General features: G+C 43.3%; 1 protein-coding gene across 1 annotated transcript in view; it reads left to right on the top strand.

The window, feature by feature from the left end:
- INKA2 (inka box actin regulator 2) overlaps nt 1-6,462 on the top strand; it is a 33,148-nt gene extending 26,686 nt beyond the window's left edge. Inside the window, exon 2 of the mRNA XM_063119526.1 lies at nt 5,313-6,462. Within this exon, the coding sequence (XP_062975596.1) occupies nt 5,313-6,353 (1,041 nt within the window). The 3' untranslated portion in view covers nt 6,354-6,462. The remainder of the gene's footprint in view (nt 1-5,312) is intronic.
- Nucleotides 6,463-27,885: the final 21,423 nt, after the last annotated feature.

Genomic DNA, 27,885 nt, shown 5'->3' with positions numbered 1-27,885 from the left:
AAGAGCAGTGCACTGGCAAGGCAGGCCCGTATACGCTTGCCAGGAAAAGTAAGCTAGCCAGAGGCCACACAGGCCGGGCGAGGCGGGTTGGGAAACACACCAGCAGGGGGCGCGGATGTGAGGCAGGATCAGGCGGAAGGTGCGCGTGCGAGTGAACAGCGGCTTCTTGGTCATGCCAGCTGCCTGCATGACTGGCCACGGAGGCGGCCAGCAGGACCAAGAAACGGCAGACCCTGTGGAGAGCACGAGCTCTGCTCTTTCCACACTCTGCCGCTTGCAACACCCACATCATCCCGCTTCATGGTAGGGTTGGCCCTGATTACTCCCATTTAAACAGAAATACATATCCGCCATAGTGGGAGCAGACTGTGTCCAGGTGATCTGTATGCCTGCCCAGTCCTGCTGTCCAGGTGCGAACTTTTTGATGGGCAACTTCAAGGTCCTTCCCCTGCCTTCTTATGGCTCTATCTTTAAACCGGACGTGGAGTGGACAGCCTTTGAACAGAAGATGCCATCAAATAGGGGACTGTCCTCTGTAAAGTAGGACCCATGGCCACCCAGTGGCCCACAGAGATCAGCTTGCCCATGAGCCCCGCAAAATATGAAACCGGCACTGCGCGTTTGGGACTGATAACCCCGGAGAAGTCTCCTTTCATCAGCTCCAAGCAAAGTGTAATGACACGTGTTTTTAATTAGCTATTATTTTGATCTCCCTTGCAACGTACAGTGATGTTTTAGCTGATTTCACTGCACGGATTCTCTGTAAATGGAACACACCAGATCTCGCGCCTGTAGACATCCTGCTGCAGGGTGGCTTATGCAACATCCCTTGCATAACTTTTCCTAAGAGCATCTCTAGCAGCATCATACTGAGGGTTTTTTTTATGCTGAAATGCAATCTAAAATTGTATTATATAATAAATCACCATAAATTCAAAGTGGGTTTATGCGAAAAGTTTAAGGCTATAATCCTAACACACTTACTCTAGAGAGTAGGTCCCGATAGATTTACTTCTGAGTAAATATACTTATAATCAGGCTGCATGGCTGCAGTTCTGTGCACAAGTACTTGGGAATAAGTACTATAAACTTCAATGGGGTTTACTTCTAAGTATATGCTCATAGGATGGAACTGCTTCGGTACGAGATGGATCACCAGCAGGATCTATAACACAGCAGTCCCTTCTGCCAAAGGGACAAGATCCTTGCAGGGCATTTGTCTGCATTGCTGCTACCATGTTAGACAATATGATTTTCTATCCATCATTAAAATGATCTTCGTTATTATGTTTTTCTCTGATTTCCACCAGAAATCTAAGGCTAGATCTACACAACTGCTTTATAGTGGTGTTGAAGTGCACTGATAACTGTTGGGGAACAATCCACATTCCATATACAGTTTTCATAGGCCTTAGCTAGACCTAAAGTTTATCCCGGGGTCATCCCTGCCTGCTCCCTGGATCCCCAGTGTGTCATTTACATGAACAGGGATGACCCCGGGACGATCCCGGGATAAACCTTAGGTCTAGCTAAGGCCATAGTGTTATATCTTGGTTTTTATTCCACATTTGAAATGATTTGAAACAAGGTGTAGATCTGGCCTAAGAGTATTCTTGTAAAAATAGTGGATTTTTATGTATCTCCTTCATATTTAGGCTCAAAAAACTATGTTCAGTTGCCACCTTCGAAAGTTTATATGGTTTCTAAGGTGTTCACAGCACCATAGAGCACAATCCTATGGTCCTAGCAGGGTTCCCAGGAAAATAAGATAATGCGGAGCTCCCTCTACATGGGTGAAGGAGGAGGTCCACCTTTGGAAGCCTCCTTGCATGTGGCGGGGGTGGGTAGGTCAGGCAAGGCTTTGGATCCACAATTGTAGCCTTTTCACTGCTATTCACTGTGCTTGTTTCCCCATTCGCTGGTACACCTGCACCTTTTTACCCGAGCATGTTTGCTGAGTGATCCTAGCCAAGCAGGGATCATGCAAGTTGTGTTTTGGTGCTGCAGTCCCAGGTAGTCCATCAGTTTTGGCTATACAGTGTCCTCACTGAACAAATGAAACTAATGTTTTGTTCTCAGATGATATGGGATATCCTTGTTACTGAGGAAGCTGCTGCGTTATCAGTCGTCAAAAGGGTAGGCACTGTGGTCTGTTGGGTTCACTCTATATTCAGTCGCTTGACAAACTTCCAGGCCAATTTGCCCCTAAAATCCAAATAGTTATTGTAAAGAGCTCATTCTGCTAATTCCAGTCAGTGGTCTGTCTAGCTCAGGACTGTCTGTCCTGACTGACAGTTGCTGTTGAAGGCTTCCCATAAAAGGCCTCTTTCCCAGAGCCAGGGCTGGCCCTGTCATTAGGCAAAGTGAAGCAGTTGCTTCAGGCAGCAGATGCTGGGAGGTGGCAGCAAGGTGTTGGAGCAGAGAGCTTTGTGCCCTGCACCCTGCCCTGCACCCCCTGGGTTTCCCTGCTGCTTTCCGGCGCAGTGGAAGATGCCAACCCATCGTCTGTGTTGAAGACAGATTCATCTTCCTATCGGCTTTTGCTGCACAGCATGAGAGGTGGCACTATCTTGTTCTTTGCATAGGCAGCAAGATGTCTTGGACTGGCCATGACTAGATTTAAGAGAATTCAGCATAACTTTCAAAAGATTTTAGGGATAGAATCTGGGACCATATATAACATGCAAAGCATGTGTTGTGCCACTGAGCTGTTGTCCATCAGAAAAATGAAGGGTCGGGCACTTTCTCTGGTTGGGAATCAAACCCAGGCCACGGTGGTGAGAGTGCCAAATATGGACCACTAGGCTAGAGACTTGCACTTGTGTTTCTTTGTTACCATCTCATTCTCCGGAGAAGAAGCTGGGAATGAGGACATCTGAAATATTAATAATTCCTAATAGGTCCTTGTCACATGAGGCATGCTTTGTAATTATATCCCCCCTCCCCCCCCAATGGAGGAGTTAATTGAATCAATGAAGTGAACAACACAGCCATCCAGCATATGCTGAATTTCCTATCAGCCCTAGTCATTACTGCGGGACCCTTTGTCACTCATCATTGCTTGATTACACCACTTGGCCTGCGAGGGGATTTGATGGAAAGTGTCCAATGAGGGTCCAAGCTGTTTCCAAAGCCCGCTTTGCAAAGCTCCAGATAAAAGGGGGATTCCATTAATAAGGCAGGAAAGGTTAGGACAAGAAGCATTACAGCAAATCTGGAAAGAGGTAAGGTGATAGTTTTCTCGGAGGCTTAGAGAACAGATGGGCCCCCAGGAGGGTAACATAAGAGCAGTTCTATTATAGGAATATGGCTGTTGCTTGTGCAGAGAAGGTCGATATCGCTTTCTAAGGATTTGACTATAAAACTAGCCAGAAGAGAGATTTTGCAAAAGGCAGTCAGAAGTTAGAGGAAGCATCCTCCTGTTTAAACCTGGCAGCTGTGTTCAGTCGCCTTCCTGCAGGCAGATTGGCTTGTTGCTTCTACTTCAGCTGTTCTCTGCATTCAAGTTTTGGACCTTGGATATTGGAGAGGTGTTTTGCCTGCATGCAGATATGGGGGTGGGGGTGGGGGGTTGCACCACACTTTGTGCAGAACAGTAGCCTTTTTTCCCCTCAATCCGATCAGATTGTGAGTTCTCCGCTTCCAAGGAAACTGGCGAGTAGATGAACTAATGTAGCGAAATGATGGCAGATAATTCACGGCAATGCAGTTGCCAGCCGTACACACAGGTGTTAAAGGGACAGCTGCAGAATAAGAGCGCTCCAAAAAGAGATTGCAATGAGCTTTGAACAATCTTTGATAACAGACATGTAGTTTATACTGCCTTTTTTTAGGGAGCCTTTGTGAACCCGTCTGAAAACTTCCGTACATCAAAGAGCTCCATCTTTTCCTCCAGCTCTCGACGGAGAGAGTGAGTAGTGGCAGCTGTTAGGAAGTATGGCCCATTTGTTTTATGATGCGGCTTTGGGAATGAGATCTGGTTCCTCTATAAGAGAAAATATATAATGAAAGGGCAGAGTGGAGAATTTAGGCGCTGGGGGAAATAGCTGGCATGTTTAACAAGGCGTGTAGGTAACAAAAGAGGCATGCTAATGAAAAGTCTAGCCTGGAAGCTAAAATAATCACATTGTAGTTGTTCAGGTTGAAGAAGGTAAGTGTACTTTTAAAGTTATAATCACTATTTTAATTTTCAATTTGCTTAACTATTTCTGTCATTTCCTTGCCTGAAGTATGTCATTAAATTCTGAAGCTACGGCCTAGTTTTCACAAACAGCAAAGGTTGGATCCAGTTTTACCCTGGAAGAACGCTGCTGATGGAAACGGACTTCCCTGCCCCCTCTTTCCCATGGCACCTTCTCCAACCCCCTGAGAATACTACACAGAGAGTTAGGAGACCTGCTGAATGGGGTGAGCCGGGAGCGGGGATGCTCAAAGATCAGACTGATGAATCTTCCAAGAAAAGAGTGCTTCTACTTGTGGAAGATCTCTTTCTCCAGCGGAAGCCAGATCCTGGATCCAACCCCAGATAAGGCGGTAAGCCTGCATCTGGACTGTACCATTTTGGACTGTACCATTTCATATCATTAATTGCTCCTCTCTATGAAAACATTCCTTGCAGATACAACACTAGCATGTTGGGTGAAAAGACTGTAATGCAGTTTCCCCATTGACATGCTAGTTTCCTGTGTGCAAGGATTTGGGGGGGAGGCATGGAAATGAGCCTCCACCTGCAAGCTGAAGTGGTACATTCCACGGACAGATTTACCACTTCTTTCACTGTTTGTAAGAACTAAGCCCATTTCACTGGGTAATTGGAATATTTTTTTAAGGACCTTTTTTTAGAATGTGTGCATCATCTAAGAAAAAAGACAAAGAAATAGAAGTCTGGGCACTACCTATTCATTATCTGAACTAGTTCTTATAGATGATTGTTTTTTGTAGCACCAAAATGTGATTCATGGGGCACACTGAAACAGATGGAGTCAATTGATAAAATGCAATCAAATCCTGAAAAGCAGAAATACAGCAAATAAATCCTTCCAGATATTTTTTAAAATCTTATTAACTCTTACAAACAAATAAAAACAACCTCTCCGACCGGAAGCATATAATATGAGAACTTCACAGCTCTGTATCTCCTATTCAATAAGTAGGAAGGAAATCCAGTCTAATGTAGGATATTTAGGCTTATATAAATCACACAAGTGGAAGAGAACAGATTTTGTTTCGCTTTTGCTCGCATTGATGAAACCTGCTTCTGTCCTTTGGCTTCTTCCAAACTAATTTGATGCTGTCTTTTCCTCCCCCGACAGTTATCCATGAAGGAGGTCGGAGACGGGCTGCATGAACAGATGAACTGCATGATGGGTGCTCTGCAAGAGCTGAAACTGCTCCAGGTCCAGACAGCTTTGGAACAGCTGGAGATTTCTAGCCACTCCAACCAGGTTTCAGGAATTGGCCAGCCTCAGTATTGTCAAAACAATCAAGAGGTGCCAAGGGCAAGGTGGGAGGCCAGCAGGCAGACTGGGAAACTGCTGGGAAAGAGTCACTGGGACGGCTGCGGTTCTTCGGCCTTTTTGCGCTCGACTCCGGTGCCGCAGCCCACCAGCCCGCTTTACCATGTCACTTTGCCAGACAGTAGCCACGGGCACATCGCTTCCTCCCTTAACAGCATAAGCAGTGAGGACGACTACCGTGCCAGTGGTCCTTCATCAACCGTGAGCACAGCAGAGTACCATTCGCCCAGGACGTGTGAGTCATCCAGCGAGCGCAGAAGCTGGTATTCCCAAGACACAAGCAGCTTGTCTGAGAGCAAATCGGGTTGCGGAGAATGTCAGCTCTCTGACGAGCCTAACGACTGGACTTCCTCACTGATGTCTCAAAGCAGGAATCGGCAGCCTCTGGTCCTAGGTGACAACATCTTTGCCGATTTGGTTGGGAACTGGTTGGATTTGCCTGAGATAGAGAAAAAAGGAGAGAAGAATGAGACGTCCCTGTCAAGCAGCAAGTCCCAGGAGTTCTACAGGAAGTTCTCCCTCACGGCCAATATCTTCAAGAAGTTCTTAAGGAGCGTCCGGCCAGATCGAGACAGGTTGCTCAAGGAGAAGCCGTGCTGGCTACCGACGGAAGACAAAGAGGCAGAAATCTTAAAGAGGCCCAAAAAAGTAAACAAACAAAAGGGGACCTTTTACTTCCCAGTCCACGGGAACATACCAAACTCTCACGACAAAACAGAGAGGTTCCAAAAGAAGGAAGCGAGCAAGACCAAGGCCAAACATTGTGCCAAGACGATCCAAAGCACAATAGACCACGCTCCGTCGGGGTTTGATTTTAACACAGCTGTATGGGTCTGAACTTCACGTCTGGTCACCTCCTTGGCCTAAAGGGTTCCATCCCAAATCAGAGATGAATCAGGGGGAGAAAGAGGAAAGAGAGAGATGCCAGACATGGGATAGGTTGAAGAAAGGGAGAAGGAGAGAGGGTCTCCACGAAATAGAAGTTGACACAAATCACTTCCACAAGTATGGCTTGTATAAATACACCTCTTTGATACAGGGAGCAAGATTGTATGAAGAAACTCTCTAAAGCTAGTGGTCAAGGGAGCCCTTCACAGTTTGGGGGCTAGAGGAGTGTCTTAATTAGCCCCTTCCTCTGTCCTTTCACCTATATAGGTGTCCTATTCACCTATATATTGCCAAACCTAATCAGTTCATCTCTAATTCAGGTAGCAACAGAATGTTAGATCTGTGTGCATGCACTTTATGTGTGTGTGTGCGTGTGTGTGTTTATTTTTTATTTTTTTAAAAAAAAAACTCTTGTGTGCACTAAATCCTGGATTATGCACCAGGCAAATGAATAAGCACTTGATGGCTAACTTAAGAGTGAGGCATGAATTCATAAGAATAAAAAGACTGTGGGACTTGAACAATACCTGAGTGAAATTGGTACAGCCAATCAACACATTGCCATTTTATTTTTACTGTTCTTTTTTCTAAAGGATTATTTCCGATTCATCCATCATGATCTGTACTGTACTAGATTGTGTCTAAGAAATGTTATGTAGTCACTAGTAGCCATCCCATCGCTGCGACTTTAAGATTAGCAGAAGTCCTTCACCTCTTCATCTTGCCCTCGAAGCCTTAAACTCTGGATGCCACACTGAGGTCCCAAGTTGAAATAGACTGTTCCCTGGTTTTAGTTGTTTCATTTTGCATTTCTTACCATGTATAAATTTAGACTCGTGAGTTCTCCAGTGGTCCATCTCTCCAAGAGTTTATTAAATAAAGTGATGTTCCTCTCTCCGCATGTGACTTAGTGGGATGTTTGGTCATTGTACCATATGATACAAAAGTACCCAGACAATGTGCTGTTTGGACATTGTGATAAATTCATGGAATATTTTCAAAATGTAGCTTCAGCAGGGTAGTATCCCTCTCCACACACAATCATGCAAATCACAGATAGAGCGTTATTGTCATATGCCTGTGAAATATCTGTGAACTATGTCTGTGACCCAAAGCAGTCCCTAGGAGCCTGCAAGCTCTTCCATGTGCGCAGTGGAACATCTTGGGATTCTTTTCTTCATTATTACAGTTCCTTATGCTTTCTCAATTTCCAGGAGCACCTTCTCAGAGGGAAGGGGGCAGTTATCAAGGGAGAAGCCTTGAGAACAACTATCCAGAGATCACTATGTGGCCCTTTGAACTGTGGCCTATGAGGGAAGTGCCCTCCCAGCTACACCTGCAAGTTGATCCATGCTGCAAAGATCCTGGGGAGTGTAACATAACATCAGTCCATAGAACACTGAATTATTTACCGCACTAGGAAAGTGAGAGATGGTTGACTCAAACACTGGGGGCTTTTGAGCCTTTCAGAAGCTGACTTTGGTTAGCATGGTGTCCAAATGCTGCAATGCAAGAGCAACCCACATTTCAAAGGTTTTCCAGGAGGTGGTGAGTTGCAGTATTGTCGGAGGCTGGACCAGGGGTGCACAACCCCTTTCAGCCTGAATGCTGAATTCGATTGCAGAGAAGTTCCTTTGGGGGTTGGCGGATTCCAGTGGTGAACAGGGGGCAGAAACACCCAAAAATACTGCCATATTTTAACTCGAGGACAGTAACTAAGCCTTAGGAGATGCATTTCACCCTTTTAGAATAGGGGAAAAACATACAGAAGCTGGGACACCCAACAAATGATCGGATCATAGGAAAGTGGGAACAATGTAGTGACACAGGGAAGGGGACGTGGCCATTTGGGGAAACCCGGACGGCTGGACCTGAACTTTAGCAGTCATGGGCTAGAGATAAGCCAGAGCCCTCGCAAGTTCATGGAAAAGGAACTGATGGGGGGGGGGGGGCTTTGCCAGATTAACAATTAATACAGAAATAATCCCATGAATTGGTTTCAGCCCAGAATGGATTCACATTCAGAATCAGTCATATCCATGTTTCTTGTCCATTAATTAGCTTCTAATCCAGGCTGTGATCCAGAGATCTGTTTGTGCTAAACTTCTTTCACTGAAAAGAGAGAGGTCTATATATATGCATCGAGAGACCTCTGCAACCAGAACAACAGAATGCAGATCTGTAACACTCTCAAAATGAAGTGATATGCCCAGGAAAAGGCATATGAGATCGGGTACCTCAAAGTTGTTCATTTAAGATTGCTACGGGGATTGATTTGACTCATGTATCCTCATATTTTGCACCAAAACATGCCCAAACATCTTTAGTTCTGTTCTTTCAATCTTGATTTTCTGGCTCATGCTGCTAATACACAATTTTTCGATTTTGCTAAGCCATGGCAGGAGTTGAAAAGAAAAGAAAAATCAAGTCAGTACTGTTTAATGAAGTTATGTTCCTGTTTCAGCTTCATAAGACGGACGAGTTAGGAGAGCAATCAGAAGACTATATCTGGGATTTTTATTCCTCCTGCAAATGAATTAAACATAGGCACAAGACCAGCACTAGTTTTTGCCCTTACAAGGAATCAAAAGCTGGCAAAGGATCTACTCTGGGCATAGAAATATGTAGGCACGTTCTCTCTCTCTCTCCCACCCACCTCCGAAACTGGAAGCACTTTCTTATTCTCCCTCCTTTCCCACCCAATGAGTTGGAGTTTTTTAAGACCACATTATGTGCACCAAATGGTTAATTGTACCTTAATGATGACACTAGCCAGACACTTTCTGCCTTCTTATTGGGGGCAAATACATCCTACAAAGAAAGTGCCAGGTTGGGGTAAGTCAGTCTAGGATAGGATAATGGCCACTAATTAGTTCAGACTCGGAATGCAGGTCCCATGGAAGTTCCATGATTCTTCTGTTTTGTTTCTTTAACCCAAAGCAGCCTGAGTATGATGAGGGAAGACAAAGAGAGTTGCTTCATCCTTTTCCTTCTGGTCATTTTTCATTTCAAAATCACCCTCATGAACCTGCTTTCTCATCCATTGGAGAGAAAATACAGGGACCCCAAATCCCATTGCCCTACACACACTGCCCTGAGGATGAAAAAAATGCAGCTTGGGGTGAATGTTTTTGAGCTAATAAACACAGAAGGGGAAAGGGTTACGCAGCCCCTCTCCCTCCTGCCCAACCTTTGGAATCATCCCAACCCGAAAATGTGACAAAGTATCTGCATAACATGCAGTTTGGATCTGATATAGCTTTCAACAAAGATTATATAAATTCATAAAGAATAGGTCAAACAATTGCTGTTCTATAGCTCACTGTCCCTTTTCAAGGATTTCTAAAAGGAAAGTTGAAGAGAAAATATAATACATGGATCTAATAAAGTTGATGTAATACAGTTGATCTGTTAAAAAAGAAAGTAAAACAAAACTTAAGAACATCCAAAATGATCCAGTGGATTGAAGAGACTAATGCTATGTCTACAAGAGCAATTTAGTGCACTCACGAAAGTTTGCGGGTCTATTATATGATGATGTCAACCTCCGGGATGTCTCGCATGTCTTCCAGTAATCCCGTTCTAAAAAAACACCTGGATATCCCGATTCTTCTGAAATCACGGGATTTCCTAGCATGTGCAGCCGATGTTGCCCTACAAAGCACCTACAAAGCTTTGTCCCATTCAAGTATATGAGCTCTGAGAGGAGGGAAGTTTTCGATTACAGACCACATGGTCAGCAATATAGCAGAATATAGCGGGTCTTTCCCAAGCTAGTGCCCTCCAGATGTTTTGGACTTTAGTTGGGCCAGTTTTGGACTTCGGCCCCAGCCAGAATAGCCAATGTTCAGGAATGCTGGGAGTTGTAGTCCAAAGCATCTGGAGGTGAGCAGTTTGGAGGATCTAGAGTGTGGAGGAAATATACAACTAGAGAGCATATATCTCCACACAGGACTCATGGACTTTGAGAGAGATAATAGCTCCTAACATTGCAGCAGGTGTTCATTGACTGAGGGTCCCCTAAGTAAGAGGATGGTGCCTCCTGAACATTCTCTGAAGCATGAAAAATGCACTTGGGGATTATTCCCATGCAACAAAACAGCTTTTCTGTCATTTCCATCTCGTTATTATAAACTCTACTGCCCAGCCTGCTTGCTTACACACAGCCAACAGAAGCTCACTCCAGCTCTGCAACTCCAGGATTTATAAATAAGGTAATATGAACCAATCCTGCCGTGGCACATGGTCTCTCGCAAATGGTTTAAGCCCCCAGAACAACAGCTGTCAGCGACGCTGTTTCCCTGCTGTCTGACAAGGAAGCCAACTGGAACTTCTCCTGAGAAAGAGACCTTTGGCCCCTCCTGCCTTTCCCTGACAGCTGCACTAAAGGCCTCAGAACACTGTTCCTTTTATATGATATGGACGCAGGAGGGGGGGGAAAGAGAGGGATATTAGAGAGATAAAAGATTGCAAATGGGAATTCTACCGCTGCATCACGTTGCAGCAGCGAGACCCTTAAGACAGCCAAATAGATGATGTTTCCCTTGGTTATGGGAAAATATTAAAAACTCGTGGAGGAAAGAGAAGTTCAAAAGGCCTCTTGCACGTCCTCTTGAAAGCTTCACAGAACTTCCGTTCTCTGGGTACTGTACAACCTGAGTCACTCCCGCACCCATTGATGGGATACGTCCTGCTAACGAGGAGTTTCTGAAGTGTGTTGGTAATCTGTGTTAATCTAGTCCGGCTCGAGAGTTACTCTGCTTCATCAACAATGCTTTCATTATGACCCAAAGTTGGAATGTTGGCAAGTTGGCACACCTATGAGTCTATGTCCATTCAAGTCTACCGCAAAAGTCTTGCACCACTAACATAAACACAACAACAACACAGTCCTTGATCAATCGGTTGCTTTCGGAGGGACAGCCGGCACAAAGAATTGTCTACAAGTGGAGCGTGCATGTGTCTGCCCCAGGAAGAGGAGAGGTCACATGGTGCCTGGCAATAGAAAGGAATTTACACAAAGTACATTCAATAAGACATTTGTTGAATGCTGATACTGAAAAGTAATTTAGCCCTCAGCCTTAGGTGCTAGCTTAAGTCAATTTAGGTAAGGTCTCATCTCCATTGGATTTTAAGCTGCCAGATACCATTTTGCATTGGTCTTCATTTGGTGCATCCGGACCTACATGGTAAGTTCCACCAGTGACATCACCGCTATTTTTTGTTTGTTTCAAGTTTGTTTTTCAATAGGAAAACAGAAAGACAGATGGGAAGGGGATTGAGCCAATTTAACTTTAATATTAACTAAATTTGTGGAACCTGCAGCTTGTGTCTTGGAGGTGAAAAAATCTGCACCCTAACAAGGTTGTCATTTTCCCATGGGGGCCCGTGGAAAGCACTTTGGGGGTATTGAATGGTTTTGCATAGCTATGACTTGTCATTCCTCATGTTGTAGACTACGTCAGATCTCTTTGTAAACTACATCTCCTTGACAGTGCACTTGTTTTAATTACTCTTTTAAAATGATTTTAAAGCAAGCAAGCAAGCAAGAAAAGCTGCACTGGTCAGAATTTCTTCTTCTGCACAACTATTAAAGCTGCAGGAGTGGTTTTATCTTCCTTTGCAAGATTTTGTCTTCTTTCTCCTAGAAAAACGGAGAAGAAGATGGCCAGAGAGCAGGCATGGGGAACCTCCAGCCCACAACCCTCTTTCGGTGTTCTCTCGAATCACTGATCAAAGTTATGAAGGTTTTTTAAAGCAATTAGAGGATCAAAACAGTAGTTCCTACACTAAATATTGAGGTTAAAAATAGGTCCTGCATCCAGGAAGGTTGAAGACTACTGCTGTAGAACAGTGGTAGGTAGTAGATTCCAGATGTTAGTTTACCTGAGCACAACATTCCTCTTAATAGGCCAACCTGAAGCTAATTCACATCAACCTCAAAGCAGGGTCTGACTTCACAACATGCTGCACAGGTCCAAAAGCAGCCATCTGTTTGCTCCATCACATGACCAAGAGGAGGATCTCCCTCCCCCCACCCCCAACCCCCTGCAACCTCATCCTGCATTGGAAATTGACCTGGCTGGAATCAAATGCAGTTCACAGATGGGCTGTTGTAAGTAACACTCTGAATTCGCCACATGGTCGAAGCCAATTTTGGGGTCATGCAGATCGGCTCTGAAATGGTTAGGAATCATAACTTTAGGCGGAATCTAATAACTCAAGCCATAGGAAGGCCTAAGAACTGCTGAAATAAATGAAACTTGTAGGGGAGGAATGATTTATGAGTTAGAGCTGTAGTTTTGGCAGAGACCATGTGAGACATTTGGCAGGAGTCCCAAAAGAGGGGAGTCAGCATTGACGTTGTGCAGACTGAGAGGCAAATGGTGAGGGGTACAATGCAAGCCGCAGCCCTGGTTGCCACAAATTCCATCTAATCATGGCTCACACAGCCCTTCTTGATCGATTTCGGCTGGAGGCCCCCTATTTAGTATTTTGAAGGCATCATTAATTGCCGTCTCACTGTCTTAGTGACTTTCCCTGAAATAATAATAAAGGGCTTTTCCCTTGCCTGATGGTATTTCCATAAAATGATTTGCCATTGTTAGGGATCCGACGTGCCTAATTAGCCTGACAGAGGTATTTAATGAGGCACCATCAGATTCTTGCATCTTGAATAGGATTTGTAAATGCAAAGCACACTACACAATAGCGCCATTACCTCTCACCCCACCCTATTAATTACAGCACATTCTCCCCACCCCACCAGCACATTCAACATAGTTTATGTGAGGAATAATAAATGAAACCCAGGCCTCTGGATGCATTCGAATCATTCCATTTTTGTTGTCACAGGGGTAAATATGCATGAGAAATTCCTTTCAGTTCATTTTTGATCAGGATTTACCTAGTTCGCACCTTTCAGATTGAACACAGACTAGGACGCAATGTACGATTGAAATCCGTACATTTCTGAGCCTGCAAAGCAATTCGCAGCCCCCCAAAGTGCATTGAAAAGCGAAAACCAAATTTGCAAAATGTGCATAAAAAAATGAGTATTTCCTCAAAAGCGCTTACAGCGATGGGAGCAGAATGCATATGTTTGAAAGACACACACAACTGATGGGTACATTTAGGGAAACGCTTGTTGGAACAAGCTTTGAAAAGGGATTCGGCAAGCTTAGCAGATCTCAAGTTTTGCTGATTCACACATCCCTACACAGGAGCAAATGATCAAAAGTGCTTGAGCATCACCTTGACCCTGACAATGCCAATTCAGGTAAAATTCTAGAGTCACAAGGTGGAAAGGGACCAGAAGACACTTATGAGCCTGCCCAAACTGGGATCCTCCATACAATAGCTCCAGACTACAAAGTGGCACAGTTGGACAGCTGGCTCATCACACAAGCCCAAATGCTGAAAAATCCATGTTCTGGCTCATGTGGAGAGGTTCGACAGATACAGGAAGTTCTCTTCTTCAGACTGTCATTTCTAACAAGTAGAGAGTGATGAAACATGATATGAGAAAGTGGGGTGGAGCACTCCTTCACATCGCGCATTGGCTTCATCTACAAATGGAACACCTGAATAGGGCTACTATATTCTCAATATGCCAGTCTGATAGGCTCATCATCATACTCTAGTCAGGAAGGGCTCTTTCTGAAGCCCTCTTGCCCTTTTCCTATCATTTCGCACTTTATGTCATAGTGTGGAAAATCACAAGCATAATCCATCCATGCGCTCTGGAATCCTCTGATACTGTGACTGTGATACAACCAACTTTCTGTCTTGTCTGTTCTGCAGTCAGAGGGATACAATATTAATCCATCAACACTTTGTCATCTATTTACTGATCTTGTCCCTTAGAATTATTTAAATAGGTTTTAAATAAAACATCTCTTTTCATCAATAACTCACCCTTCCCTTTTAGACTATCATTTCTTGTCATCATATTCCAGCCATATTCTACTGCTGCCCTGATGGCCTCATGTGCCATGCTCTGGATGGTTATTTGAGGCCACTGGGCTGTGGGGCCATCGACTTTGAGCCCAAGGTCATGATGGATCAGTGGGGTTTTGAGTTTGGCCCTCCCATACCCAAACCTAATACTTCATAAGATAAAGTCTGTGGCAGTAGCAAATATATGTTACTTTTCCGGAGTGACACAGTATTGACTATGTTTTGGCCTGTGCAGCACATTTCACTAGGGTGTGCACCTAGGGATTTTTTTTTAAAGGCGAACATTTATTGAATACTCAAACATAATTCATTTATTTATTAAACACTGTAGACACTGATGCCCTACTCTGCATTCAGTTTTCCTCACCATGGGAGGTCCATTGCAGATGATGGGTGGAGGGGGGATGAGGAGACACTCCTCAAGCCCCAGCATTGGTGGGACTTTGTGGTGACACTGGCCAGAGGAGGGGCTTATATTAGCCTTCGGGGCCCTTCCTCCTGGCTTCTTTGAAGTGCAGCTCCTGGCAGAGAGGCTCGTAGCACATCAATCCCTTTTTGCTCCTGCTGCAGGGAGCAACCATGGTCTCTTGGGAGCAGCGGATCTTTGGTGTAGCGATGGAGCAGCCAGAGGGCAACCAAAGGACCGTTCAGTTGCATCTGGATCTCCCTCTGGATCCCTACTCAATGCCCCCCTCAATTTGGTGCTTATTGCTTGAGACATTAGTGTGTGCCTGGATACACCTGGCACACCCCTTGCACACACCTATGACTTCCTTCTGTTTGTTTACCCATGGGGAAACATTAATATCGCAAGTTACTTTGGAGGCATTCCTAATAGAAGAACTAACAGGGCAGTTCCCATGGGCCTTGCCTATGCAATAGGCCTCAAAGATCAGCAGCAGGGCCATGCCTCAGAGAGCAAGAATGAGAGTTTGCATTTGACAACTAGAATTTCAAGCAGCAGCTACCCCAGAGCTTTAAAAAAAGAAGAAGCTGTAATTAATCAAAGCAACAATCAGAATCTTGTGCAAAACATGAGTTCTGTGTGACAATAACAATATGTGGCTTCATAAATCTGATACAGACAAGATATGGCCCACGGCCCACTTCTGCTTAATGCAAATCTCCTGGGAGGGTTACAGTTACCACTAGGCCAGAGTTCTACAAGTCCATAGTATTAGTCTCATAACTTTTTGCCAGAATTGAGGGACGCAGATTCAGAGTCAGTGAAGAAAGATGGATGCACTGCCATCAATTACACATGTGCACTGCAGTGTCCCTATTTGCATTAAAATATGCATGCATGTGCTATGTATGGGAATACATCTACAGCTGCAACACCATTTTCTTCAGGCTAGCAGAGAATGGAGAAGATCTCTGCTGAGGCACCCCAGCTGTGGAATGAGCTCCCCAGAGAGGTTCGATTGGCGCCTACACTGTATTCCTTCCATCGTCAGCTGAAAACCTTTTTATTTATTTTAATTTTTGTGAACCGCCCAGAAAGCTCCAGCTATTGGGCGGTATAGAAATGTAATAAATAAATAAATAAATAAATAAATTAAATTCAAATTTCAAAAGGACACTAAAGCACATCACAAGTATGGGTCAATCATTCCTGTGCACCAATGATAGAGAATGTGTTATGTTATATAATACAAAGTGATTCAGTGGTGAAGGAGGAATCAATCACATGTAGCTTCTTGAAAGGCCGCATTTCTTTCATTTCAGTGGAAATGTTGGTGGTCTTTGGCTGCTGTAGGGCTCTCAAGAGTCATTCCCATGGACTGAGGGCTGTGTGTGAGTAATGCAGTCATGTGGATGGGAATAGTCCTGCAGATCAGCCTCCCTCACCTGATTGGCTATGATAGCTGGGGATGATGGGAGTTGCAATCTGACACATCTGAAGGACACCAGGTTGAAGAAGGCTAAACCCCATGAAATCCCACCCCCATTATGGTACTGATTCTATGAAGGAAACTCACAATGTGCCTGCCTGTTCAGTCAACTTCCCAGGTGCTAACTGTTGATGTTCTTATGGCTCTTTATCTTTGAACCGGAATTGGACAAGAAAGCCCTTCAAAGAGAGGATGATCCTCTGTGAAAGAGGACACATGGCCACTGGAGAAGAAATGCAGTGCACTTATTATCAAGTTGCATTTCTTGTTAGCCTAGCCCTATAACTGCTCAGCACTGATGATTGAAATGGACTGAGTAATGTGCCTGGGAATTCTGCTGTTAGGTATCAACTTGTATTGTTGGTATATCAGAGCTAATAAAAGAGAGAGAGAGAGAGAGAGAGAGAGAGAGAGAGAGAGAGAGAGAGAGAGAGAGAGAGAGAGCAATTCTCTCTGTCTGCCCTCTCAACTATGTAGACTGGGCTGCCCAGAAAGGTGGAGGGCAACTGGGGCAATTTGTTCCATATCCCTGCAAAGCAAGTTCCCACCCGCACTGCTGCGCCTGTGCACAATGTTGGTTCTTGTCCCGTGGCTCAGCAGACACACACACACACACACCAATCCTTCTAGGGAGCAGCAGGACAGCCTGCCAACGTCACATCTGTCCCAGTCTGACTATAGGGGGAAGGAGCCAGGTGGGTGGGTTCCACGTTAGCAGATGTTCCAAACCCAAGGGGAGAGAGAGGGGGGGGAAAGGAAGAGAGAGAGGGAGGGAGAGGGAGAGGGAGGGAGAATGTGTTTCTTATAATGCACACTGGTTTAACTGACTGTACCAAAGACTCCCTTTCTTTTCCATCCTTCTCCATATAGTCAGAGGCTGTGCCAACAGCCAGTAACCTGATGCAAAGCCAAATGGTCTCCAGAAGACTTGGAGTTGTAATATTAAAAACAAAACAAAAAACCATAATCTGCAAATCAATTTCACATGGTATTCGTTATTATTATTATTAGTAGTAGTAGTATTTTGCTGTGTAAGAGAATTTCACAAGCAAAATCTGCCTGAAGGAAAGGAAAAGTTATGCTTGTTCTTCTTGCCTATTTAATTTTCATGGAAGACATCAAACAATGTATGCTGTGAGACTACGGAACCATAATTTAATCAGACCTTTTTATCCTTCAAATCAATTTAAAAAACACCACGTGCTTACTTACTACAGGCCTGGCACCGCTTCCCTGGATCACAGAAGCTTTTCTTACTCAGGTCACACAAGGCCAATGTTTTGCTTTGCTTTGACATAATGCTACATTGACTTTAATGGGTAGTCAGATGCACTTAAACAAACTAAGAGATCTTCTCAGACAACGGTGCCCCCTTGGGGATTTCCTCTGGAGTCAAAGGCTAGCAAAATGTGAACTCCCCCCTTTTTTATTGTGAAATGTGAACTTAAAGGCTGAGCAGTTCTCTCCTGATTTGCATTTTTGCCTTATTAACTCTGACACCTTCTTGTTTACTCTCGGTGGAGGGGGGCTTTTCTCATGCTACTGATTGGAAGGAACTATATTCTGGCATAGAGGCAATTTAATGGCAGCACTGGTCAACAACAGTCAACAAAGAAATAAGGAAATGCACCCATCCAATAGGCACACAGAAACTATGCCTGTGGGTTCAATGGTTGAACTTCTTTTCTGGCAAAGGAACACTATAGAGAGGGTTGCTATCTTCTTTTAGACAGCCCACCCCAATCATATTGATTCATTTATTCATTTCTATACTGCCCAGTAGCTAAATTTACAATTCATGGGGGAGAAGGCTATCAAAGGCTATTAGCTCTGGTGACTTTCTGCTACCTATATGCAGTATCAGAGGCAGTATGTCTATGTACACCAGCTGGGTAGCATGGATGGGTAAGTGTTTGTTGCGCTCATGTCCTACTTGTGGACTTTCCTGAGGCAGCGGGTTGGCCACCGTGTGAACAGAATGTTGGTCTAGATCAGCCTTTCTCAACCTGGGGCGCTCCCCTGGCTGGGGCATTCTGGGAGTTGTAGTCCAACACATCTGGAGCGCCCCAGGTTGAGAAAGGCTGGTCTAGATGGACCCTTGGTCTGATCCAGCATGGCTCTTCTTATGTTCTTATGTTTTCTCTGGGCAGTTCACCAAAAATAAAACCCAAAATAAAAACATAATAAAAAATCTTTAATGTACAAAAATTTTAAGCAACTTAAAACAGCTAAAAACAATGGATAATAAAATACAAGGATCCAAAAATATCTGACATTTATGAGTTGTACATACCTGAGTAGGAAATAAAACGCATTGTGTTGTGACCATCTCCAGACTCCTCATTTTTCCACATAGCCCCGGCTTTTGTGTTAACACATTGTAGCACAATGATGTACAGCTGAATACCACAGGAATCATGATGAGCATATCATTAGGGTTTGAACTCAGGGCAGCCTCCTGCCATAAGCTAAAGCTTGACATGAGCCACTGGTGCTGCACATGGGTAGATCTATTTTGGTCGTCTGTGGTTTGCAAGGAAAGACTGCGCTTGTCACCACCCAATACACTTTGCAGGTTTTCCATTTACATTGGATGGGGATAGCCAGTTGGTATGGGATGGCATGAGACTCAAACCCAGAACCTTCAGAAATAGAGGCACATGCATCAAACCATCTGTACACGTTCAGGGCAAATAATATATTTGGAACATATCCAGTGGATCAACTAATCCAGGGGTAGGCAACATGATGCCCGTGGGCACCAATGGTCCGCTGGCATTTTTCTTGGCACCTGTCAAGAAACGAACACATTTTCTTACCAGCAGTTGGGATTGCTGTGACATGGGTTTCTGTCGGTGCTGAAAACTGTGGGTTCAAAGAAGTAGTTTTAGTGCATTGTGGCTTAGACCCCACTTCTGCCTTGTGCTCAGTCTTTTAGGCAGGTTACTTGTCCTTTGCCATGCCTCCATTTGCAGCCATTTTGTGGTGGTGCCCAAGACAATTTCTCAAATTGCCAAATGTGCTCACAGCCCCAAAAGGTTCAACCATCCCCCCTGACCTAGGGTATCTTATATTCAAATGTTCTCCAAAAGATGTTTCTTCCTGTGAGAACCAAAAGACAAATTTCATAGTCTGCTGTAATTGGTAGCTGATTCTGTACACCAGCCACACCTATGCTCTGGAATTCTACAGCCAGCACAGGATGGGATGCTGAAATGCCAAAGCAATTTTCTACTTCGGTACTTGTGCCCTTTGGTAAAAATCCACCATTGCTTGTGCCACACAAAACATGAAACCCACTTGAAGAAGTCAGTGATTTGCAAAATGGAAATGCGTCTGCTTCTGTGGGTTGTCTTTTATTTTTCTTGGCTGCATTTGTTCCATTATCTCCAGCACCATCCCTAATGACAGGGACAGTAAAAGGTTTTTGTTATGTTCCTGACCTGGAACAGACTCATGTTCATGAGTTCTCAGATGCCCTTTTAAGATCAGTAAAGCACAGCCCATCCCCTCTGGCACACCATGTACGATGCTCTACTTTTTATTTTTACTTTGTGCATTAGCAGAGAATGTGCTACACCAGACTGAGCAATTCCATTAATTTGCTTTGCATGCTTTCTAGCATATAAAGAAGTCAGCCTTCATCAGGATTTAACTCTTACCATAGAATTCCCTGCTTCTTTCTGCAACCCTCCATGCTTCATTGCTATGTGACTCTGTTTACATGACTTGGATGCTGGCTGTCTCTTTGGGCAACACTGTTCATGGACAAGCTTACCAACATCTATTCAGGGTCAGCTGCCTAGGAGTAACACATTCACATCCATTGGATGCTTGGGAGAGGCTGCCCCCAAACCTTAGTTATTATGCTGAAGGGAGGAAAGGGAGTCCCAGAGGTTCATCAGACGAACATTTTATCGCACGCTCACTACTGCCCATTAGACGATGATGTCCACCTCCCACTCTTTCCGCTCCTTTTTCAGTTGCAAAATTCACCCCTTTTAATCCGACTTTTTTAAAACAACAACAACACGGAATATGCCGCGATCTCCTGCTTTGTGCAGGAAAAGCAGAGCGATAAAACTGGCCCCTGAATGGGCCACATGGTCTTTGTTTACTTCCTCTTTCCCCTCTGGGCAGAAAGAGGAAGCAATGAGGGACAAAAGCGATGGCAGAGAAGTGACGTTAAGGAAATGTGATTTCCCCCGCATGTGATGATGCTCCCAGAGAAAAGAATGAATAGAAACTCAGGAGCAAACCCAGGAGCAAACACCTTATGGCCTAGGTGTTTAGGCCTTCCCAATTCTGTGACAGTCATGTGACAACAGTGCAAGGGAAGTGGAGTGGGAGAAAAGGTGATGGAAAGAGGAAGAAGAGAAAATCTCTGCCACAATATGTGAAGTTGCTGGGGGGAATGGAGACAGAATTATTGGGCAGGAGGGTGCTGCTGCACTCATTAAGGCCTGTTTGTGGGTTGCCTGTGGGCAGGGGGTTGGCTACTATGTGATCAGAATACTGGACTAGAGGGACCCTTGATGTGGTCCAACATGGCTCTCCTTATATTTGGCATCTTTGCACTCTGCTTGTGCACTTCCCAGGATCATCTGGATGCTGGTTTAGATGGATCTTTGGGGTGTTTCCAGATGACACTTTTATCCAGCTATCATCCTGCCTCGTCTACAGAATTCAAGGGGGGGGGGGAGTGTTCCAGAAAATAACAACTTCCACTTGCAATCTTCCCATGTTTTCCCACTGATTTTTCATGCTGCAGAAAATCCATTAAGGGGGGAAAAAGATGAAATTGCTGTGCAATGCCCTCCACTTGGAAGCACTTCTTACGGAAGGGGTGGTGTGCCTCAGGCCTGAGGGCCAAATGCATCTCTCCTACAATCCCAATCAGACCGTAAGCTCCTCTTACATTCTTAGAGGAGAAGGGATTTCCAAGGGAAAAATCTATGATGTATAAAATGTGAATATCCTGGGATCTGGTAGTAATCATGCGAAGTGTGTGTGCATCACTGCATTTTCTCTAGATGCACGTGGCACAAACTCAGCACTCCCCACTTCCAGCCCAATAATTTCTTACACAGTTTCAAGCCATAGTGTCCTTGCCAGCCAGCACATTTGCTCCCAAGGAACTGGATTCCATTGGGTTGAACATCTTGCTCATGGAACATTTCACGTCCAACTGCACACCAATGCGCAATGATCACTAAAGCAGAAGAGCCATCATGTCTTGGCAGAAAAGGGAGTTCCAAACCAGTTTATACACAAACTTGCAGGTAATGTTTAAACAACCATTAGACTAAGCCAAAACTAGAAACAAAAGAAGGATTTCAAGCAAAATACAGCTGGGTCGCTTCTAATATCATCCCACTATTGCAGAGATGAAGGTGCTATAGTCACATCAACTTTAGGAGTGGGCAGGTCATCTTGCACTTCCCCACAAGGCTTTAATGCAGATCAACATCACTAATGAAACATCTGGAACCAAAGGGTAACTAACATGACAATCTGTCTTGCTTAATTAGGCTTTTTTATTTTGCTCCGGAATATTTTCTGACATAAATACAGCATCATTTGCCATTGATGGATCAAAAATTATCACTATATCTAGAATTGAAACAAGGGCATCCCTGTTTTTTTCCATTTTGTTATAAAAGCAAATGACAAGAAACAGTAAAAATGTGGGGGGGGGGGGAGGAATAAAAGCTAGGATGAGGGGTGATTTTTCTTGTGCACAGATTCCAGTTGAGCCATTTCCCTTCCTCACTAATATATACATTCCAGAATTCAGCATCTTCTTAATACCCATTAAATCACTAGCAAAAAAGCCTATCATACGACAGGTGTATTTATTTTGTTAGCACTTATTTGAATACATTATTTTTGGTATACACTTTTTAAAAAATTTGAATCAACTTCCCCTGTTCTTTCCCATCAATTGTTCTCAGACTGTCGGACTCTGGACATTGCCACATACAGTTGTCTATTGGTAAATACCAGTTCTGGCAAATAAAGGCCCACCTTTTCTAATGTCTGTCCTTGAGCGAAAATTTTGAACCAACTTCCCCTGTTATTTCCCATTCTTCTATCAAATTTTCCCTCATGAGACAAAACTATTTCTTTCTGGGTACTTGGAACTTACATAGAAGGTCGCAGTTCTGAGAAACGTCGCTAGATGGCGCCAGAGGGCAAAACCTAGAAGTGGCTTGGCGGAGCCCTCTGGCCTTCTATCTTGGAACTTCCCTAGATGGCAGTTATTTTTCTTGGAACTTCCAAGGCAGTGGATTGGTCTATAAGTGCAAATAGAAGAGAACATGCAAATAGTCTGTAAGTGCAAATAGGAGAGAACATGCAAATAGGAGAGAAGGCAAAGGCAGTGGATACTCTGCCTTCTCTCCTATTTGCATAAGTGGCATGGAGGAGGACTCTGGGCTTTTATATAAGAGGTAGGGTATTAACTTCCCCCCTGGCATTGACACCTTTGCTCATTCATTTATTCCCGAGGACCCAAGAATTTAGCATTTCACCCCTAAAACACTGCATTCCTGGTACCCACCCCAACCAGGTATCAGTCGGTCTGCCCAAGGACCTCCACTTCCCTTACTCGGCTTCGTCCTTTTTCTTCTGCTGCCCCTTACGCCTGGAACGCTCTTCCAGAACACTTGAGAACTACCAACTCAATCACAGCTTTTAAAACTCAGCTAAAAACTTTTCTTTTCCCTATAGCTTTTAAATGTTGAGTTTGTTCTGACTCTATACTGTTAGCCTCACCCTACCCGGTGCCTGTTTACACTTCCCTGTGCCTGTTTGCATTCTCTTTCCCTCCTTATTGTTTACTACAACTTTATTAGATTGTAAGCCTATGCGGCAGGGTCTTGCTATTTACTGTGTAATCTGTACAGCACCATGTACATTGATGGTGCTATATAAATAAATAATAATAATAATAATAATAATAATAATAATAATAATAATAATAATAGTGTGTGTGTGTGTGTTTAAACTGCTTATTTGTAGCAGGCTTCGGAAGTTATTTTCCAACTGAAGTGCAACCCTTTAACTGATGTACCCCTACTATGGCGGATCACCATTACCTGGTGGTTTGCCTTCCTTGCTATAGAATTGTGCAATCACTAAGGTTGTTGGAAGAAGTCTTGGTAGTTGTGTCTGCAGACTGCCATCTTGCAGTAAACTGGGAGCAGGCCTTCTGCATGGTGGTGCCCTCCCCACTGGAATTCAGAAGGTGCCAACTTCAGTGTGCTTTAGGAACCAATTAAAGTCCCGTGTCTTTACCCAGGCCTTCCCTGACTGGCTGTGCTGTACAATGTGTTTTATTATGGCATCATGAGTTTATTGTTTTTTATAAATATTTTATAGAAATGCATTGTAATGTATTTTAATCTTCCTGTGTAAACCGCTCAGAGTTAATGTTTACATATGGTAAGCAGTATATAAATTTACTAAATAAGTAAATAAATATTGTCTCACCTGGTTTAGAAGTGTGATTTGCAGTCTGTCTGTTGATGGTGTGTAATTTTTGGCTCTGTACATGACCTTGTAATTGATGGCTTGTAGACCTCACACTCTCCATTACCAGGCAAACCCTCTACTATGAATTAATCATGTGATAACATTATACAACTGACCAGAGGCTAGGTTTTTAATGGTGGAATCCAAACTTTGAACCATGCAAGAATCTTCTTTTGGATAGGTTTCCAGGGGAGTGGGATTAAGCCATATACAAGTTTGTGGCTTGACTACGATAGTGACTATCAGCAAAAACTACCATGACCTGCCTGATACCTAGGGTCTACTGTGTTTTGAATACCTTTGCCACAGAAAAGCCATCCCCCAAAGCAGAGAGAGGAATGCAACTGAGCATGTAAATCCTATTATCATACTGTCCACTCCATTAAGCAAAGCTACTGTCCACTGGAGATTTGTGTAATGCGTTTTGCTGATTCCCTTATATCTCCAAAAGGGACTGGGGAGACAAAACTCTCTCTCTCTCTCTCTCTCTCTCTCTCACTCACACACACACACACACACACACCCCTACTAGCCTATTCTACTGCATTGCTTTTTCACAGCATGCACACCTGGTCGTTCATTACAATGTCTATTGCATTACAACGGGATATGTAGGTCTTTCCAGAGAGACTTCGTCTTGATCAATATTGTATATGATGAAGGAGGTTGTAAGGTATTTTGTAGACAGTGAAGAATATGTTCACCATAATTTTTTTCAGCCACTCATAGTGATTTCTTAACAAATAAGCCAACAGATGATCCCACATTACCTGTTCAGTCTGGAATTCGTCATTCTTTTATTTGCATTCCATATACATTTTTTCCAGCCTGTTGCACTCCAGTGTTTCCTATATTGTCTCCCATCTATTTTCTCCCAGATCTGGTTTGTGATTTTTTAAAAAATGTAATCACACTGCTAGCTTGTCCAACAAGGATAGTTAAAGTGTGAATGAGCCTACCTGGAACTACTGTACCTTTATTTAGTATCTTCTTCTCTGGAACTTCTGCTCCTTATTTATTTATTTATTTATTTATTTATTTATTACATTTCTATACCGCCCAATAGCCGAAGCTCTCTGGGCGGTTCACAAAAATTAAAATCATAGCAAGACAATCAACAGGTTAAAAGCACAAACACACAATACGATATAAAAAGCACAACCAGAATAAAAACCATGCAGCAAAATTGATATAAAATTAAAATACAGAGTTAAAACAGTAAAATTTAAATTTAAGTTAAAATTAAGTGTTAAAATATTGGGAGAATAAAAAGGTCTTCAGCTGGCTATGAAAGGAGTACAGTATAGGCGCCAGGAGGACCTCTCTGGGGAGCTCATTCCACAACCGGGGTGCCACAGTGGAGAAAGCCCTTTAATTGCTGCCTGTTCAGTGTAATAGCCTCTTACAGTCACTGTAATGACTCAATTCTTGTTTCCCATTGGAGGATGGAGTGATTTCATCACTGATTTCCTCCCATTTTTCCACTTTTAAATTGGGAAATAGCACTATTTCACTATTTTAGAAATGAAAAGGAAGAAAAATGAAAGGAAACAATCCCTCTACAGGGAACAGAAACTGATGTGAAATTAAAGCTAACTTCAGCTAAGCATACATAGGTTCCCCTTTCAGATCTCCTATTTAATGCTTAACATCGTCTTAACATATATTGTAAATAGATTTGAACTTTGTGTTGTATTTTGATGTCTTTAATCTTTGTAGACTGCCCAGAAAGCTTTGCCCATGGGGTAGTATAGAACGATGATGATGATGATGATGATGATGAAGAAAAAGAAGATGAAGATGAAGATGAAGAAGAAGAAGAAGAAGAAGAAGAAGAAGAAGAAGAAGAAGAAGAAGAAGAAGAAGAGAGGCTGGGAGGGTAATACCAATGGAGATGGATAAATTTGGAGGTGAAGTCAGCATTCATGCCCCTGTTCCCTAACCCCAACCCCTTTGTGAGTTCATGAATCCATGGAGGGAATGTTTGAGCGGTGGGTTTTTCTTGTTACACATTTCCCCAACAGTCTGCAGCTTCCCTGATTGCCTATATTTCCTGATATCAACAAGCCTCTTGAGTCTTGGCTTGGGCTTTAACTGAAGCACAAGAAGCCAAAGAGGCTACATACTGCCACAGCCATATTCTGCAAAATAAGATCCATAGATGTAACAGGTTGACACCAAAGCTGTGATCCACTGATTAGGCATTTTGTGGTGGTGCCCACAGCAGTTCCTCACATTCCTAAATGAGCCCACGAGTCCAAAGAGGATGGGGACACCAGATTTAAAGGAAAGAGACAGCACTTTAGAACAGAACAGACTATTTCAGGGTAAAGCAAGTGGAGAAAAGCCTTTCGCTTTCTGCAGCAGTGGAATAGGGATGAGCAGGCAATGAACATTGATGTGAGAAGATGGGTATCATAAGTGCAGAAGTATGTACCTAGTACTATCCAGCACTTGCCAGATGACATGTGTAGATGCTCCTGAAATATTGCCTTCTCCATCAAAACCGCAAATATGTCTCTGGCTTCTGTTAGTCAAATGTTTGCTTATAGGGACAGTATTTGCTTATGCTTCCATTTCTCAGGAACTTTTCTCCATTTGACTCATTTAGAATCCTAAAATATTCTCATGGGTGCTACTGTTGAGACAAAGTCCTCTTTTTTATTTGGCTCTACTACTTGAATAACTTCCAAATAAAGATATGGGAAAACAGGGGGAAGGGAAGGGGAGGGAGATACATATATTTAGGCAATGCAAGAGGAAAAACTGTCAGTTCTCAAGAGGCAGTTAATGAAGCAGGTGGGAATGACCTCAGGGAATCAGGAAGGAATTCTGTGTCAAAACACAAGACAATTTTTTTAAGGCCTTGGCACAGGATCACAAAACAAAACACATTTTCTCTATGCAAAACACAATTTGCTACAAATAAGGTTTTCCAAGCTATCAAGGAATTTGCTGTTGCTGTTCTTGTTGTTGATTTAAAGGAAGGGGGAGTCAGACCAAGCTTGAGTTCTCTGCTGCTCTTCAAAATTCCCATCTGCAGAAACGTTTGCCCAAAGAGTTGAAAATGCTCTTCAAGCAACAAAATACAAAAGCTGTTACAACCATTCCCCTCCCCTTGCTCAATTAATTATCTAGTTCAAGCAGGGCTCCTCTGATTGGATTTAAGTACTTGCATAACTTGGTATGCAATTCACAATACATCCCAACAAAACAATACCAATGATCAACAATGCTGGAGAGAAACTAGATATCAGCCTTGAGTAATCCATACTTGATGATTATCTTCCATTTCTTCCTTTAGAGCAAGGATGGGACACTTCTAGGAGATGGGGGGGGTCTGGATTCAATTGGAGGCCCCAGCCCAGCCCCCACCATGCCAATGAAATTTGGTGGAAAAACAGTGTGGAAAAACAGCCTCCTTTTAAAGGCAAAAAGTAGCCGTTTGCCACTAAAATTCACTGGGGTGGGGTGTAGAAAAGGAGCAATTAAAATGTTTGTAATCTGCCCAGAGAACATTGGTTATATGTTTTTTCATGCTAAACTGTAGTTGCAAGGTGCTACAATATATATGTTTTAAAACATTTTATAATGTAATAATGTGTTGTCCTATATTATTATTACCTCTTTTTTCTCGCTCTTTGCAGTTTTTCTAGATGGACGTGATGGGCTTTCCCAAATCATGCTTTCTTTTACTGATTCCTGTCTACTGAACATGTTTTAAGTATGACTGCTTTCTGGATATTGCTGTGGATGTATTTTGGCAGGCCCAGTTTCTGAAGGTTTTCTGTAAAAAAAATTTTTTTGATGTGATGCTAGTTACTGATGTGACTAATGGAATAATTGTAATCTTTTCCTGATGCCATAGTTATTTAACTTCCATGGCCAGTGATGCATGTTTTTCTCTCTTTTCCTCTTCCTTTCCTACAATATTTTTGTCATTAGGTATTGCTATGTCGATGAGGTAAGTGTTTTCTTCTTTTTTGTCTATAACTGTTATGTCTGGTCGGTTGCAAGCTATTGTATTGACCATATGAATTGTTCTGTCCCAGGATATTAATTGTCATCATCATCATCATTACAGGCCCTTG

Source organism: Elgaria multicarinata, chromosome 1, assembly GCF_023053635.1.
Source record: "Elgaria multicarinata webbii isolate HBS135686 ecotype San Diego chromosome 1, rElgMul1.1.pri, whole genome shotgun sequence".
Classification (NCBI taxonomy): domain Eukaryota; kingdom Metazoa; phylum Chordata; class Lepidosauria; order Squamata; family Anguidae; genus Elgaria; species Elgaria multicarinata.
Note: the sequence above shows the minus strand (reverse complement) of the source record. Positions and strands in the feature narration are given on the sequence as shown.